The sequence below is a fragment of the Anastrepha obliqua genome, chromosome 1, assembly GCF_027943255.1.
Source record: "Anastrepha obliqua isolate idAnaObli1 chromosome 1, idAnaObli1_1.0, whole genome shotgun sequence".
In the NCBI taxonomy this organism is placed as follows: Eukaryota; Metazoa; Arthropoda; class Insecta; order Diptera; family Tephritidae; genus Anastrepha; species Anastrepha obliqua.
This window is the reverse complement of record NC_072892.1, coordinates 137,511,052-137,529,792: the sequence shown is the minus strand read 5'-3', so window position 1 is coordinate 137,529,792 and position 18,741 is coordinate 137,511,052. Positions and strand designations below refer to the sequence as shown.

General features: G+C 41.3%; 1 protein-coding gene across 1 annotated transcript; it reads left to right on the top strand.

Annotated features, from left to right (window-relative positions):
• Nucleotides 1–6,316: 6,316 nt before the first annotated feature.
• On the top strand, nucleotides 6,317–8,116 carry LOC129236288 (trichohyalin). Its single transcript, XM_054870585.1, has one exon. The coding sequence runs from the start codon at nucleotides 6,452–6,454 to the stop codon at nucleotides 8,009–8,011; it is 1,560 nt and encodes a 519-aa protein (XP_054726560.1). The 5' UTR covers nucleotides 6,317–6,451; the 3' UTR covers nucleotides 8,012–8,116.
• Nucleotides 8,117–18,741: the final 10,625 nt, after the last annotated feature.

Sequence of the window (18,741 nt, the reverse complement as noted above, 5' to 3'; positions counted from 1 at the left end):
TTCGTTGACAACGGCACCTCCGCGCTGAAGAGCGTTCTGTGTGTGTTTGGCAGTGGGATTGCGACCACTGTAGCCTGCTCCCGCTACAATGGAAGTTTTGTTGCTTGATTTTTCATCTGTATTCATCTTTTTCGTACGACCACCTGCTCGACGAGGCGAGCGCAGTGGTCTATCTGTATAATGGGGAATTCAAAACGGTCCACCACGGCAGCGCCCCATACCGTGGCAAGGCCACAGTTACTTCCTAAGGCGGCCCGGTGTTAGGAAGGCGCCGTTGAAATACAGCCGGTCTGGTGAACCCCCTGGCTGCAAACCATCCAATGGGCACGGTGTCGCATAACACCCTGGATTAGGGGGTGGGCTAGGAGAGGAAATAGCGGGATGTGAGGGGTTTGGGGATGGCAAAGGGATCTTCGTCGGTACGGTGATCTTCGCATGGTGATTGGTTGGCCACCAGGTTCGCCGTAAGGCGCTTGCAGAAGTGCCATAGCGGCCATTTTGAATATTTTGACTTAAAATTTTTTTTTCAAAAACTTAAATATATAATAAAGATAAGAGTTTAAATAGATTTTATGTACGAGCAATATTTTGTTAGAAATAAAATCCGGAAAATAAGCCTGTTTTTTCCCTTGTCACAGTAGACTTCCCCCTTAAATATTTTCCAGATGAGATTCGAGAAAATTTTCTCTAGTTATGTTTTTTTAGGTTCACATTGAAATCTGATCAAGACAGCACCGATATGGCAAAATGGAAACGACGTCAGCTTCCATGCTGAAGGTAATAAATATCTTCCAGGCTACGGTTTTGTCAAAAGTAGAGAACAGGCTGCGCTTTTCAATCAGATATTACCTCACACACTCACACCCACACAGCGACATTAGTGACTTGCTTTGGCGTAGAAAGGCCGAATTCACACGAAATAAAGTGATTAGAGCTGCAATCAGCTGATTTAATATATTCTCGATTTTTGGTGGCTTGAATGTCAAAAAGATTTGATTTTTCTTATGTTGCTTCGTTTGTTTGTTTACATTCTGATTGAAATTGTCTTCGTAATTTTTCTTGCCATGGAATAAATTTAATGTTCATCAAGAAAGTAAAATGTTTTGCTTCTGGGACATTCTAATGTACGCACATTTTTCACTTTTTTTTTTGGTTTTTGGATATTTCTCTAAAATTTTTACTACTTGCATATCGAACATGAATAATTCTCAGCGGCTATGCAAAGCTTTGAACTTTTCTTCTAGAATCCGGTATTTTCCAAAGTCATGCCATTACCACCAATTCGTTAGTCTCAAGGCATCAAACGCAACCCTATGTAACCAAATACAAATCGCCATGCCGCCAGAGTAACCACTTTCTCTTAAGAAGCTGAATGCGTAATTCATGAAGCCCAATGAAATAGTTATAAGAAATAAAAGAACAAACAATCATTATGACTGACAACAACCATACGATTGTTACAGCGGACGTTTACAATAGTTAGAGCAACAACAACAAAGGTAGTCATAGTCGCCAATTATACATCTGCACATACACACACACAGTACACATCAATGTGGCAACAATGACAGTGGATACAAGAACAAATTGCAAACTGATGACTTCCAAGCAATTGCATGACAAACGTTTTTCCAATACTCACTATTAAGAAGACGTGAATACTTTTATACGCAGGCGCGCCACTAACTGCTGTCGTTTTCATGGCGCAATGCCATTGCTGCGTTGCCGAACAGCAAAAACTAGTAACCAATTTGTATGAAATAGCAGGAAAAACAGCAATAGCTCAAAATCCGAGTCAATGACATCGCCTCAAAGTCAAATTCAAAGCCAAAGTCAAAGTCAAGTCGAGAGAAATGGTTCCACTAACGAGACACTTGCATTGCTGTCAATCAGCGGCGAAATTCTCGGTAATTTAAATTTGTAAATGCGATTTATGCTGAGCTGATATGGAGAAGTTGGTTGGAAAGGACTAGGGCCAGGCGAATGTGTTCAAAGTGATAGGTACAAAAAAAAATTTACATGTTTTTTTTCTGTGCTTTTGGGTTTCCGATTGTCAAAGCAAGCTGATTATTTCTAAGGCAGATGAATGCGCTTTGACAGAAATAATTTAATTTTATATCATTTTGTGTGATTGGATTAGAAAATATAAACATAAATTTATACAAAATATTAATGAAAGTGCCCCACATGCAAGGTGGCGCAAAATGAATTTCCCTATCCGCAGATTTATACTTTTTGGAAATGGCGTCTTACGTCAGTCATATTTGACACTTGTGAACTAGACAGCTGCAGTATACAAACATACAGTATACAAACATACTTTTTTTCATGAGTTGGCAGCACTGTTAATAACATCTAGGCCAACTTTCATGTGAATGTCATTATCAGTAATATATTTACGCTTGTGTTTACCAAACGACCAAGAGTGCATTTTTCGATTTTTACAATGTCTGATTTGATTGAGCAGAGAAGTGCCATCAAATTTTGTTTGCGGAATGAAATTTCGGCTGCGGAAACGTTTAGCATGCAGAAGGCATTTGGTGATTTGACCATGTCGCAGAAAAATGTTTATAAGTGGTACAAAGACTTCAAAGAGGGTCGAGAACGTGTTGATGGCTTGGAGCGCTCCGGACGACCATCGACGTCAACAGATGACCAACACGTCAATAAAGTGAAGGAGTTAGTGCTCAAAAATCGTCGGTTGTCTGTTAAAGACCTTACTGATATGATCGGAATATCAGAAGGATCTGTGAAAACCGTTTTGAAAAACCATTTGGGCCTACGAAAAGTCAAATCTCGTTTGGTACCGAAAACTCTCAATTTCTTGGAAAAAAGTCGTCGCGTTGATGTGTGTGAAACAATGCTTTCAGACTATCAGGACAAGCTCAAATGCATCCTTATGGGAGATGAGACTTGGACCTATGCTTACGACCCTGAAACAACCGACCAATCAAGCGAATATCGTGCTAAAGGCGAAGCCTGACCGAAAAGAGCACGTCAAAGTCGTTCAAAAATAAAGGTCATGATGACAGTTTTTTTCGATTTTCGTGGTGTGGTGCACTATGAATTCCTTCCACCTGGCCAAACTGTTAATAAAGAATATTATTTGAGCGTTATGCGTCGTTTACGTGAAGCAATTCGTCCAAAAAGACCAGAATTATGGGCCAACAACTTTTGGTTTTTGCATCACGATAATGCACCGTCTCACACTGTACTCGTTCTTCGTGACCATTTCGCCAAAAAATCCACGCATATCGTTCCGCAACCACCGTATTCGCCTGATTTGGCTTAGTGTGACTTCTGGCTATTCCCAAAACTCAAGAGACCACTCCGGGGAACGCGTTTCGAGTCGATTGAGGAGATAAAAGCTGAATCGAAGAAGGTGCTGATGGCTATACCGGAAATGGACTATTTGTCATGTTTCGGGGATTGGAAAAATCGTTGGCATAAGTGTATTTCATCGAGAGGGGATTATTTTGAAGGGGATGAAATTGATTTACAAGAATAAATAAAGAGTTTTCATTTTACAACCAAATTCATCTTACTTTTTGCCCACAGTAGTACAAGCAATGGAGCGCGTAAAGATCGAAATAAAGACTTCCGTCACTCAAAATCATTTTTTGTTTCTTAACTAGTAAAAAAGTTATTCAAAAACCAGATTAGATGATTAATTTTTAACCATCTGCCAAACTTGCCGGATGCACTCTGCCTCAAGGGCATGGGTATGTCGACCTTGTTCTGACAAATTTGAGGCGAGAAGCTAAATCTAGCTAACTCATCTGCCTTACCTTCAATGTCAGTATGTCCGTGCGCCCAGAGTGGATTAATAGAAAAATACTGTGCAAGTATTTTTAATAATTTCTAACATTCCTTTACTGTCTTAGGCGAGTAAACGAAGATTTCGCTAACTGTGACTACACTTTTATTCAGCAATAAAAGGTTTTCTGCGATTGCCAAGATTTCGGCTTGGAGTAGGCTGCAATGATCAAGCAAGCGAGAGGATATATTGGCGGCTAGTTGTCTACAATAGATGAACTTTTAGGTCAATTGGCAATAAATGCAGCATAATATTATATTTCGAGCCGAAGTTGTAATTGTTTTGAGCGCCCCAGTAATACTGAGGCTAGCCGCTCTTTGAATACTATCTCGCCTCTTGATTGCCGTTTTCTTATCAAGGGTCAACCACCAGACCATTAGTGCATAGGTCATAACTGATCTGAAAAAGCCATATTGGGTTGGAGAAAAAGTTCATCAGGTTTTTATTTATTTTTTTCTTTTACAAACGATTTGCTTGCCTTGGGAACAGGTTAGGAATTCATTCGATAGAACTCTTTCTGCTCTGCTTGCCTTGGGAACAGGTTAGGAATTCATTCGATAGAACTCTTTCTGCTCTACAAAACTATGTAAATTGTTTTTTTTTTTTTTAATTATTTTATTTTTTATTAGTTTTGAGGCTTAGAGATGGAATAGGTAGGAGGCACAAATCAACATTTTCGACACCTGATCTTCTTTGCTTTTCAGCGAGTTCAAAAAGCAGCCTGGGACATTTGCGATGTGTATGGAAAAGGTATCATAGACGAGTCTACAGAATGGAACTGGTTTGGAAGATTCAGAACAGGGGACTTTGATGTCGATGATGCGTCCCGCAGCGGAAGGCCTGCTGAATTCGACGAAGAACATCTCAAATCACTTTCGAAGGGGAACGGTCGACAAATCAGTCGTGAATTGACGGAAAAAATGAACTGCAATTATAAAACGATTCTCAATCACCTTCGTTCAATGGGATTTATCGAAAAATCGGGAGCCTGGGTGCCTCACGAGCTCAACAAAAAAAAAACAAAGAAAGTCGCCTTCAAATTGCTTCTCAGCATCTCGCTCGCCATCGAGCAACACGCGGTCATAAACAGCGCTTTTTGTACCAAATCGTCTCGGGAGATGAGAAATGGTGCCTATACATCAATATGAGGCAAAGAAAGGAGTGGGTGGTTCCAGGAGATACGCCAAAGCCGAGAGTCAAGCCGGATCTTCATCCAAAGAACATCATGTTATGTGTTTGGTGGGACTGGGAGGGCAGGGTGCACTGGGAAATGCTCGAAAAGAATGCTACCGTCAACAAGCATGTGAATGTGGCTTTACGACCGAAAAGACCTGATCGACATGATCAAACCATTTTCCTTCATGACAACGCCTGGCCCCATGTTGTAATCGTCAAAGCAGCACTCCAAGAGCTCGATTGGGAGGTCCTTCAACATCCGTCGTGTTCTCTGGACCTTGCACCGACCGAATACCATCTTTTCCGCTCCCTGTCATACCATATGAAGGGCGTTACCTTCGATAACAAAAAGGTCCTTAAAAACTGGCTCAACAACTTCTTTGACTCCAGACCAGGCGATTTTTGGCGGAACGGCATCAACAAATTAGTCGAGAGGTGGGAAGAGGTTGCAAATAGCAACGGCGAATATATAATTCATTAACTTATTGATGTAATCATTGCTATTTGTTTAAATGAAAAGCCTTCGGTAAAAGCGCTACGGACTTATTCCCCAATTCAATATTTTGGGGGCTAAGCCTCATTTTAAGCATCCTGTTTTTACATGAGTAGAGCACCGTAGCAACCTTCTTCACTCTGTCCTGAACATTCAGTTTCCATGAAAGTTTCCTGTCAAGGGTTAAACTTATGTAGCTTACTTGTCACCGACCGGCAGAAAAGTTCCAATGAATGTCGGAAGCCAAAGGTCGGGAATTTTATACTTGCTTGTAAGCAACCATAGTTCAGCCTTGGTAGCATTGAGGCTTAAACCACTCGTTTAGCGCAGGTATCTATGTGTGTTTAAGGTACTTTGCATTAATACTACAGAGAATGTCTGGAAACTTCGACAGAAGTAAAGAAAGTGCGGAGTGCCTTCAAAATTCTCAAGAATGTTATTTCTCTACGAATATTTTCCAAAACAAGGTAAAGAAATTGGCGATTATGTATCTCTTTTATCGATATAGAACTCGTAGAAGAATTACAACCCAGTCTAAGGCGAATCTATCAAAGGTGGTATTGGTAAATCAGCTGATTTGTGTTTCTTCTTCGCCGTGTCCATGTGACTGTCAGCACAGAATGAAACAAGGCGAATTGATTCTTTGTTTTCTATTTTGCCAATACTTTACTTTGAAAATTAAACGAACAAAACATTGATGTTGGTCTAGTGACACCACTTTTTGCGCCTTGACTCCTGTATGACCTTGCCTACAATCCACAATTAATTCTTCACTTTACATTTTTGAAAACTCTGATTTCTGTCTAATATTCGAAGTCAAACTTTTTTTTTTTACTGACATTACGTATTTTTTTACGATTGCACAAATTTTATATTAATTATTTCTGAAAATTTTTAAACATTTTTTTTAGAGAAATCATTTTACATTTTATCTAAAACACAGCCACAAGCGTAATTGACTGGAGATGATAGCAAGTGCGGATATAGCAAGACATTACTTCATTGAGCGCACAGACCGTAAGAGTTTATACGCGCACCTCAAAGACCTTGTACAAACCGCGCAAGATGTAGCGGCTAAAGAACTGGAGCAACGCCGTCAAACGTTGCGACGCATGCTAGAGCATGAGGATAAGGTCTACGAAGAAGAATTTGCCAAAAAAGTCAAGTCACGCATTGACGAAGATATCCAAAAGCGCAAGAACATTTTGCTCAGGATCAAAGAGGAACGCAATCGCCAGGAGCAGACATTCCTGGAGCGGAAGAAAGTGCAGCAACAGTTCGAGAGTTGTTATGAGATACGTGAGGCGCTGCGTCACAAAGAAACCTTACAGGTGAAAGAAACACAACTTGAACAAATAATTGAGAAAGAGCGCGCTTACATGCGTGAGCGTCAACAGGATGAGTTTTGGCTTAAAGTTCGCGATGCCACTGCCCAGCAGTACGATCAGAGGCACGCGAATGAGAATCAAGTGAAATGTGATTTGAAACGCAATACGCGCTGTGTACTTGAAGAACAAATGAGAGACCACCAAAGAGAGATTGAGAGGCAACGTGAGTTGAAGCGTGAGGAAGCCAAGGAGTTGGCCAGAGTTATGGAGGAGATGCGGTTAGAAGATTTCGATCGCAAACGTTTAGGCCAACCTGCGAAAACGTTCATCTATCGCAAAGAACTGCTCGATATGATGGCGGAAAATAAGGCACGACGCGATGCTGAAGAGTGTGAGCGCGCAGAAGAGCACCGCGAACTGATGCGTCAAGTGGCGAAGGAGGAGCAAGAATGGAGCGCATCAGTGATGCAGCGTAAGCGTGCCGTCTACAATGCCACATTGGAATACCTCGACTATGTGCGACGCATGCGCAAATTGGAGGAGAGCGCGGAAAAGTTGCGAGACGCGCGCATTGATGATTTGCGGCATGTGGATATCTGCACAAAGAGCAACATACAGTGGGAGGCGAAACGCAAGGCGGAGATCGCCGCACTTTGCTATGCCGAGCTGCGACGTCAAATATGCGAAGAGTACGAGCGGCGATTACGTGACGTGCAAGAACAACGTGAGCAAAAGATCATCGAGAATCGCTTTGCTCGTCCGGAGAAGACACGCGCCGATATTATGGCCGAACGGTGGAAGATGCGCCAAGGATTGGATGAGCAATTGGCTGAAAATGCACGAATACAAGCCGAGGAGGAGGAAAAATATAATAACAGCTTGAAGTTGGCAATCAACGATTCCGAATTCTGTCGGCAATTGGCAGAGAAATATTTGAGTGCGGGTGTCGACTATTTGCCGCCGCACGCCAATTGGCTGATATTCGCGTGTCCACAAAAAGACTTTGTTGGCAAGCACGCGATGGAGGTGATGGAAGAAAAGGCGCCTGGTGATGGTAAATCTGATATCGTTGACACTTGCGTTAAGCCGTGCGGCTGCAATGTGCGCACTGGCATCGAATGTACGCAGCACAATTGGGCAATAATGAAGCGCGGACCAGACGCCGAAAGAAAACGAATAGAGCGCGAAACTTGCTAAAGTGCGGAATGGTTGCGAAACGTTTTTAAATATTTGCTCTTCTTTTTTTTCGGAGAAAATTACAAATTCAAAATTAAAAACAAAAAAAAAAATATAAATGCATTTTTAGAAATATAGACAAATTTTTTTATAATTCGTTTTTTTTATTTAGAAATTTTCGTAAAACAAAATTAGAAAAATATAAAACTCCGTAAACTTTGAAAACGAGTCTAAAAAATTGCATTGTATGGGCTATTAATATTTATAATCCGCAATACATGCACAAACCACCACCATTAGCGCTAATGGCTTCACATCTTCGAGCCATGCGTTATTTTGTGTTAATTTCTGCGTAAATTTCTGGAGGTAATCAGCTCCAAATCAGCAGAATTTGCCATGATAACTGTTTGCCTGTTTTGCTTAACTACTTAAATGTTGCCCCCACAATTTCAGAAGGGTTTGCATCAAGCGACTGCGCAGGCCAATCCAACAAACAAATCCCATTCTGCTGTTTCACTCTACTCGGTTTCTATGCTTGAGACCGTTCTTCTTCTTCTTAATTGGCGTGATAACCGCTTACGAGATTTTGGCCAAGTTCAACAAAGCGCGCCAGTCGTTTCTTTATCGTGCTAACCGGCGCCAGTTGGACAAACCAAGTGAAGCCAAGTCCTTCACCACCTGATCCTTTCAACGTAGATGAGGTCTTCCTTTTCCTCTACTACCACCAGCTGGTACCGCATCGAATACTTTCAAAGCCGAAGCGTTTGTATTCATTCGAGCGACATTACCCAGACAACGTAGCCGCTGGATCTTTATTCGCTGCGCTATGTCTATGTCGTCGTAAAGCTCATACAGCTCATCGTTCCATCTTCTGCGATATTCGCCGTTGCCAACGTGCAAAGGTCCAAAAATCTTGCGCAGAATATTTCTCCCAATCACTCCAAGCATCGCTTCATCGGATGTTGTCATCGTCCACGCTTTTGCCTTGGGACCATTGGCTATATAAAATCCAAGGTTGGCTAATTCATTCAAAATATTAGTAAAAAAAAAATTCAAATACTTTTTCCGAGAAGCAGTCCCAAACAGGAGCCTTGCAGCCCGGAATTAAAAACGAATTTTCTGACAGTATTGCTCGGAATTTTCTTTTGGACTTCAGCTACACGGAGGTCAGTTCCATAACGGTGTATTCTGCATTTTTAGAAACTCTCTGGTAAATTTGAAAATACGCATAGCAGCGTTATTTGATGAAATGTAAAATTTTCACTGAATAACGTATTTACTTGGCCTACAGAAACATTTTGTCTGTGGATCTCTAAAGTTAATTTTTTTCATAGACCATGTGAGTCATCTTCTCATCTGAAAATATATATTTTTGTCGCTCTTCCTCCCAATACTGGTACGCTTCAGCGAGGTTTCATCTGTGAGCGTTTGCAGAAATATCTTGAGGGGCCAACAGGACTTGAGGAGACTTTAGGCGAACAAGATTCACTGTCGACGCCTTTAGACTGATGGCCGAAATAGCGAACGAGGCCGTTAATAGAACAGGTGGGGCATTCGGCTCTATGAAATACTACATTGTCATAACGCTAGACATAAAGAACGCTTAAAACTCAGCAAATTCGACGCAAATTCTTTTAGCACTAAGTGGTCTTGGAGTGCCTTCGTACCTCTTTCGGATTATCCAGAGTTATTTCGATGGCAGAATCCTTGAATACGACACCGATGACGGACCTCAGAAATACATGGTGATGGGTGGTATACGGCAAGGCTCGGTTCTTGGCCGTATTATGTGGACGGCAATATACGATGGCATCCTCAAATACTCATGAATGCGACACTGGTGGGATACGTAAACGAAATTGCGCTGCTTGTAACGAGGAAACATGTCACTGATGTGGAACTCACCTGCAGCGATGTGATAGCGAGGATTGAGCGCTGGTTATAAAATGCCAAGCAGTGTAAAAAACTGAAGCAGTTTTGTTGAGCAAAAGGAAGAAGAGGTAAATGTTGGAGGTCTCAACATCCCGTTTAAACCGGATATACAGTACCCAGGGTTTACGATTGACTCGCGCAAGACCTTCAGAGAGCACGCGGTGAAAGTCAGTATGGAAAGCGTCGTATTTACAAATGCTCTAACACGGTTGCTGCCGAACATTCGGGAAGCCCAAGATGCAAAGAGGAGCCTTCTATCTACTGTGACAGACGCCATCCTGGTATATGCCGCTCCCATTTGGCGGGAGACGGGAAACAAGCCAGGCAGGTTTATAGAGTCAGCGCTTTGTGAGTAGCCTGTGCTTACCGGATAGTATCGGAAGATGCGATTTGTGTGATTATGGGAAGAACTCCACTGGATATCCGAGCACATAAACTAAACCGTCTCTATTCAAGGCAATCAGCAAAACCAACAAGAGACCAACGTTGGAACAGCGAATTGTGTTACTTATAGAATGGCAGCGAAGATGGGATCTTGCTCCTAATGGCCGCTGGACACACAAACTCATCATTATCTTGCTACGTGGTTACGACGAAGACACGGATAAGTGGATTACTATTCTCTCTGATGCTGAGCGGACACCGCTGCTTCCAGGATTATCTTCATAGGTTTATCTCTCCGCTATCCTATTTGCCCAGAAGAGTTTGAAGACTCGAGACGCGGTCTAAGGTTCGAAAGAGAACGTGCAGAGTTAGCCACGTTCTTTGGAATACAGCCAAGTGAACCAAATTTAACTGGCAGTATGTGCAATTCAAAACATTGCTGGGATGTAATTAACATGCATTTGCCAAGCAAGTATTGCATACGTTACACAAGCAGAACGAAGTAAGGCGAACAATAGAACTGTTTCAGTAATGGCAGCCAGAGCTAATTAATATCAACGCCCATCTGATCTCATCGAGCTTCCCGACAATGACTGAGGTGAACATGAAACAGTGCTCCAGAGGAGGTCGATCCAGACGTACCGATGCTTGAGTTAGCGACTCACGACCATATCAGACGCAGACAAGACGGTAATGCACATGGCATTACCGCAGAATTTCGAAGTTTCATCTGCTTCATAACGAAAGTAATGGAAACTATCAGCGACGTATAACCTCCATACGTCATAGGTAGAGAGCCTCGATGCAGGTTTCTTTTGATATCCACAATCACAACTCCACCGTCGATGTAGTGCAAATGCGGTCCCGGGGTGGAAGTCAGTCGAAGAGAAGAGGTCGGTTTTAGTGGAAGCATGCCCCACATATCATTGGCGCGACGACATCAATCGAATGTTTCTGATGTTTTTATTCTACCATAAAACCAAAAAAACCATGAGCCTTATGGTTTTCTAATAGTTTCCTTTATGGCCATTATTTATTCTCTGTACACCACACGCCATCTTTGTTCCACTTCGCTCAAGGGTTTCGCGCGAAGAACTCAGAAAACAATTTCATTATTTTTCTGCTAAATAATCCTTTTTCAAAACAATTACTTGAAGTAAAAGTTATAGAATTATAAGCCCACAAACTAGATAATTTAACAGTAAGTTAAGATTTTGATAAATTTCACACTTTGTTTCTGGTTTCACTCGCCAAGACATATGAGAAAAATAGTAGCACTTCCCAGGTATTTTGGGGTGCCACACCTTCCAGTTAATAATAATTTTTAGTGGTTCAATTTAGAATACAATTAATTGATAAAAATGTTTGCTTTCAAAATTATTTTCGCCCCTACAGAAACTGGCATCAGCTGATTACAAGTAAACGCCTCGACAGCTGTGGCACGCAATCATTTGCAACAAATTTGCTATAGCTGCCAAATTGGATGAGGAAATGCCTATCTAATGATGCCAACATTATTTATTTTATTTCAATAATTTATTCTAATTATAGGGCCATAGCTAGCGGCTGTTGGCTTTTGACTGGCCGCCTGACGTGTGAGCGTCGACAGCTTCCGTGCTGGCGCTCAGTTAAGTTGCCACACGCAGCCGCACAGGCATTATGTACGGACGCAAGACTAGTGATTATAATGCATGAACAGTTAAATTGGTAACAACAACAATGACAGCGACAATGACAACCATAATAAAACAACATGCTTGCAATTTTCCGAATGACGTAAATGGACAAACCAAGGTCGGTGGCCTTGAGACATACGACCAGCGTACACCTTTTCCACGCTGCAACATATACTTATGCATACATAAGTACATATGTAGTGGTGCCAACACAGTGGCAAGTGGCAATATAATTAGCTTACATAATCATTTTGTTGCAAGGTAATTCCAGAAAAAAAGTTCTCACGTGAAAACGTTAATTAATTATTTCATATTACATACGCAAATAAAACAACCGGGGTCGTAGTTGACGTTGATCGAGATGAAGATTAAGATAAAGTTGGGAGTGAAATGAGAATTGCAGTTGCCATTGCAGCTGAAGCTTTTAAGGTAGATGAGTAATCAGTTGCTGTAATTTGTTGTGTGTTTTTCTTTCAGTCAAATAGAAAACCGGCATTTTTCTTTTTCAGCTTCCTTTACTTACTTTGTAGCCGCATTTTTGTTTTTTTTTTTATATCCTTGTTCACTCCGGTCGGTAGCATAGGGCCTCCACAAGACCCTTTCATCGTACACATTTCTGGGCTGTTCTTTTTGCGCCGTCCCATGAGATGTCGGCATCTGCTAGTTCACGCAACATCGACCTTCTTCAAGTAATCTTTGGCCAACCGCGACTTCTGCTCCCTTGCGGGTGCCAGTCCAATGTCATTCTCGCGATGCCGTCTGGTGGTTTTTTGAGCGTGTGATCTACCCATTGCCACTTTCTTCGTTTGATTTGCCATAGGATGGCGTCATCATTCGTTGATCTCCATAGCGCGTCATTGCTGATGGTGTTCACCAAGGTGAAGCCCAAGATAAACAAGACTGGCGTCATAAAAATGTTTTCGATAGCGCCATCTTTTTAATGAGTTAGTGCTTTGGAGTTACATCCCCTGCTGACTTCCAATGAAAGCTTGGTGACATGCGGTTCAATGGAAGCGAAGTTATTCCGTCTAAAGTGTCAGTATGTTTGTGTCATCGGTACAAAAATGAGTTTCGAGCAAAGAGCTAATATCAAATTTGGTTTTAAAATCGGTAAAACGTTTACCGAAACCACAGTTCATGAGTGGTTTACACGTTTCAGAGATGGTTGTGAGGACATAAATGGGTAATCACCGAAAATTCCATCGAAATTGTACCTAAATTTATCAAAAATTAACCGAAATCATAGCTGAAGTTCATGGAATCGGAGTTGAATATCTCCAAGACATCGATTTATCGCATTTTAACTGATTCTTTGGGATTACGAAAGGTCTATGCACGTTTCATTCCGTACAAGTTAACTGAGGTCGAAAAAATCTGCGAATTCAACATACGAAAGACCTCATTAAATAGGCGAGAAAAGACGAGAACTTCCTTTACAACATTGTAACTGGTGATGAAACGTGGTGTTTTCAACATGAATCTGAAACTAAGTGTCAAAGTGCCAAATGGAACGTCCCAAACGAGGCATCACCCAAAAAATCACGTTTAGAGAAGTCAAAAATCAAGTCGATGCTCATATATTTTTACGCTTCCAAGGGAATTGTCCACAATAAGTTCATACCAACGGGCCAAGCCCTTAATGCAATTTCTATCTTGGAACTTTGAAGCATTGCATCGCTTTCGTCGAATTGCCCCGAATACCGCAAAGGATAATGCACCATCTCATCGATCCACTCTTGTGACTGATTTTTTGACTAGAAATCGCAGTTTAACAATCTATCACTCACCGTATTCGCCTCATATGGCTCTCTGTGACTTCAACCCATTCGAAAAATTGCATTGGGCCATTAAAGGAAAACGTTTTGCGGCCGTAGAGGCCATCCAAAAGGCTTGTACCGACATCCTGAAGGACATTCCGGATTCCGGTCAATGACCTGAAACACTCTTTCGAAAAGCTTTTAGATGGCGCAAAACAGTGTTTCGTAGCCAGAGGAGACTATTTTGAATAAATAAACTCGAAGTTATCAAAACAAAGCTCCAGTCGTTTATATTGAAAACACATTTATTTAAAAAAAAAACGCGCACAGTAAATTTGTTATGCATACAAAGCTCTTTAAGTAATTGAATACAAATTTGGAACTTTCTATTCTTTAAATGGAATTTTATTGCTTTCTTATATCCAAAACTAGACAACTCTGCAGTTGCGAGAGAGATATTTGACTGCTCGAAGGAGAAGAAGAATAACAAATTTGGAAAAAAAAGTGTAAATAAACCGAAGAAATGTCACACACAAATAAAGCAGCCATAATTTTGAGTATAGGCCACTCTGCATGATAGATACGATGGGTAAAATCCTGAAGAAATTAATTTGCATGCGCCTGGAGCCGCACCTGGAAAAAGTGCCGGCTGGGCTATCTGAATACCAGTTCGTCTTCCGAAAAGATCGTTCAACTTTCGGCGCGGTCAGGAAAGTGACAAGCATGGCGTGCAAGGCCACTGAGGGTGACAGGTGGATGTATGGCGACAAAGAACTTGCTTCGGATCATAAGCAGATATCTGTCGGCCAGAGTACTTCTATACGATACAGATGAAGGCCCTAAGATATATGCAGTGACGGGCGGAATATCGCAGGGATCTGTACTGGGCCCGATCCTAAGGAATGTCCTATGTGATGGGGTACTGCGACTCTCAATCCCGAGAGAGGTGCAAACGATACGCAGACGGCATTGCGTTGACGATAGTTGCCGAGAAACGGGAGCAGTACTTATCACGAGCAGGAAAAAGTTATAAACGACCACGCTAAGCATTGGTGGGTATAAGGTCACACTACCGGCACTAAGATATCTGGGCGTTATGATAGATGCTCGTCTAAGTCTCAAGGAGCACAACAAAAAACCATGTGAAAAGGCAGCCATGGTGACGGCGGCACTGAAAAGAATTATGGCCAACATTGGTCATCCCACTCAGAGTAGGAGAAAAGAGACACCTGATTGACGAGAAGGAAACAGAAGCTTGTACGAAGAGCCATAATGGCCAGCTTGGCCCTGCGAAGCAATGCTTAAACGGCGGTACCGCAGAAAATAAAAGTTATAGAGGTCGAAGTATTGAGTCTCAACCGATCCTCTCGATTTGTTTCACGTCTGTGACCTGCTTAACACTCGCACAAGTAACACACAAATAATCCCCAGCACCAACAATGCAACCAGATGATAAAAAAAAAATGTAGAACTAAATAAAAATGACTGAATTATTGAACTGATTAAAAACAAAATGTATATTTTTCACAATTATAGGCAATAAGTTTTAATAAGAAGAGGCTAAAAAATATCAGGATAGAAGGAGGAACTAAAACTCCGACGGTAGAGAACAAAAAAATAGTAAATTAAGTTACGAAAATATTAATCTGGTCACACTGATCACTAATAGGGCTAGTGTGACGTCACGAAAATCAGCTGGTATTTTCAAACGCGCTGAGAGCAAAGCAATAGCAGTACGGCAGGTGCCCCCTTATTATTCTCTTCATCGTGGCATGAATGTATATCTATGCGGCCGTAGTGCCCGGTAACGAAGAAGCTACTAAAATTTGCCTCAGTCACAATTTAACATAGGAACACAATTGCGACGTTAGGGCACGCTTAGTTGCGTGCTGTCTAAGAGCGAACATTTTCCAATTTCTATAAGTTTCAATTAATTGATCTCATTTCAATTATTGTAAATAAGCAAACCTGTGCATTTCGCGATTATCCCTCAAACCCGCTTAAGAACCTTCTCAGAACTTTTTTCCATTGAAATTTCAGTTTCGTCGGCTAATTAGAAATGCAAACAGGTGAAATAGTAATAAAAAGCGCTGCCAATGAAGTTACATGCAAAGTCACACTCAAATGCAAACATCATTCAATTCTACCAATGAGTGACTTCCTGTAGGACACAATGTCATGACAGAGAATGGCAAAAAATGCCGGTCGGCAACATTTAGCACTTCCACAAATCGCGGAAGTGTCAAAGCCGTAAAACTACAATTGGCATTTAAAATTGGCAACCCATCCACCTAACCGCAAAACTATCAGCCATTCCAAGCATCTTTTCATTTACTCGTCCAAGTAACGAGATCAGTCAGACTCATTGTTTGGTGAGTTCGTCATTCCTGACATTACGCCAATCAACAAAATTGCCCTTTGGTATTATCCTGTGTATTGACAGCCATTGCCTCTATCGGTTTCTCTACTGTTGCGTTTTTGTTTTTGGTTTTATTATTGCTTATGCACTTTGTTGTGGGCGGACATTTAAGTGGACTTGGGCAAGTGAATGCGAAAATTATGCAAATAATGTCGCTGTGGTGCTGCGCCTGCAACAGCGATAACAGTATTTGGCTACTTAGCGGTAAATGCAGGGACGATTGACCAGATTTTGTATAGATTTGAAGCGGATTATAAACGATGACAATTGCATTTAAGCAGCGAAGGGCAATAGTGGAACTGTCTAGCATAGCGCACCTCTGAGCTATACATACCTACATATCTACATACACACGGAGGCACACATAAAATGTTGGCTGATTACTGCTGCTGTTACAAAATGTTACTAGTTCGAGTCTAGGTGAAGGATAGATGCAGTTTTTCGACTTGAATAAATGTGAGGGGGGAAAGGTCAGAAGGTGTGCTTAATCTGGACGGTAAATATCGCCTGACAAATAAATCAATCTGGCAGAAAACATCAACTGTGTATGAATAGGTTATTGTGTGTGGAGAGACTGAAGATAGCGGAAGCATTACTTAAGCTTCCGGGTAAGCTCATTTTCTGCTTTCTTAACTGGTGACGAATTTCAAGCGCAACTCCTTGAAAGAATGAATGAAATTGTGGTTTGCAGTATACATTATAATGGAAGTTTCTTTACTTGTAGGTAGGTAGGTTTGGCAGCCGCATCGCACATAGAGACAACGATGCCACTTAGACCACGGAATGGGTCCGTTGTGAGCCGCGGGGGCTGGGCTACATTTCCCTTTCCATATTGAACCATCCTGAGCTTTTGACAAAGCGTAAAAGGTTGTTGATACCTAAAGTGTATAGATTATCTATATTCGTTAAGAAGTAGGATTTTAAAAATCGGTTTCTGCTTCTGGCTAGAGCCGGGCATGTGCAAAAAAGGTGTTGAATTGTTTCCAATTCCTCCTCATTTCTGCAGCTACGACAGAAATCATGCGTGTATACGCCTAATCTCCTTGCATGATTTCCTATGAGACAATGTCCTGTGAGGGCCCCTACTAAGGTCCTGATTTGAAGTCTACTCAGTTTTATAATACTCTTGGACAGACGTAAATTTAGCCTTGGCCATATTTACCTAGCAATTTCGCAGGTGTTAGTGCTAATCCATCTCTGATTTTGCAGAATTGATTAGTGCGTCCTTAATGAGAAGCTTACAAGTTGCGAGAGGTATCTCCATAAAATTACTTATGCCTGGCATACAGGTACCTTCCCTTGCAAGCTGGTCTGCCATACAATTCCCTGGTATATCTCTGTGGCCTGGGACCCAGCATAATATTATACGATATTGTTTGGCCATCTCATTTAGAGATTGGCGACAACGTAAGACACTCCTTGATGTTGTTTGGAATGCATCCAGGGCTCGTAGGGCAGCTTGGCTGTCTGATAGAATGCAGATATCCGTTGAAGATATTCTGTTTATCTTTAACCATTTTAAGGCTTCATGAATAGCGTTTATTTCCGCTTGAAAAACGCTACAGTGATCGGGTAATTTAAAGGATTCACTAATAAAAAGCTCTTCGCAAAATAACCCTGATCCTACACCGGTGTCCATTTTGGATCCGTCCGTGTAGATCTTAACGGGTGTGTTGGGTGTTGGATCTTCTTCAAGCCATTCCAGTCTAGAAGGGATTTTCATTAGGAAATTCCTTTCGAAGCAAAGAATGGGAGGGTGATAATCACAGTCACTGGGTATATCCGTGTAGGAGTCTAAAATGGTTGAATGTCCATGTGTGACAGTTCTCCATTGTGAGCTCGCTTTGAGCCTTAAAGCGGCTTTACTTGTATGGAGAATGTAAATTGTAGACTTTCCGAGTGCAAACCAGCTGACTGCAATGCGGTGACATTATGGCATTCAAACGGTCGAAAAACGTTCACTGTTTATTCTGGAAAATGCGCCTTTTAAAAATCAAGAAATCACTGAAATGTTTGGAGTAACATCTACCATCTTTTCAGAACATCATCCATCATCATACATATCAGATGATGAGCACAAAGATGAATGCCAAGAACAACCACACTTCTTTAGAAGCAGCAGCTCGCTGCGTATTCATGATAGGTCGGACTCAGGAGGCAATAATAGGAATAAGCTTATGAACCGGAGAGCTTAGCCAATTGGAGTTTTGGGTTAATGAATGAAAAATAGAGATAAACATAAAAATAGACTCATGGTACGCTTTCTTTGCATGAAAATTCAAGCAATTGGACCCAATACAGTAACGAAATCAACAGCGAAATAGTGATTCCAATTATTCCGTCCTGTTAGGTCAATGTTTGAAAATGTTGATCATAAAAATTGTCAAGCCAAATAAAATGAAAAATAAAATCTTAACATACAAATCTTAAAAGAATAAAACAGTTGAAATTCCTTTAAGCATCACTAAAGTATTCGGTTATTGTTTGCTCAACCGGCGTCGGTATTTATATATGTACATATGCATGTATGTACAATACATATGTATGGTATGTGCTTGGTAGCAAAATAATTATTAGAGAGCA

Bases quoted from the DNA above. Each gene is read 5' to 3' on its own strand.
- LOC129236288 (XM_054870585.1), top strand. From the start codon at position 6,452: ATGATAGCAAGTGCGGATATAGCAAGACATTACTTCATTGAGCGCACA.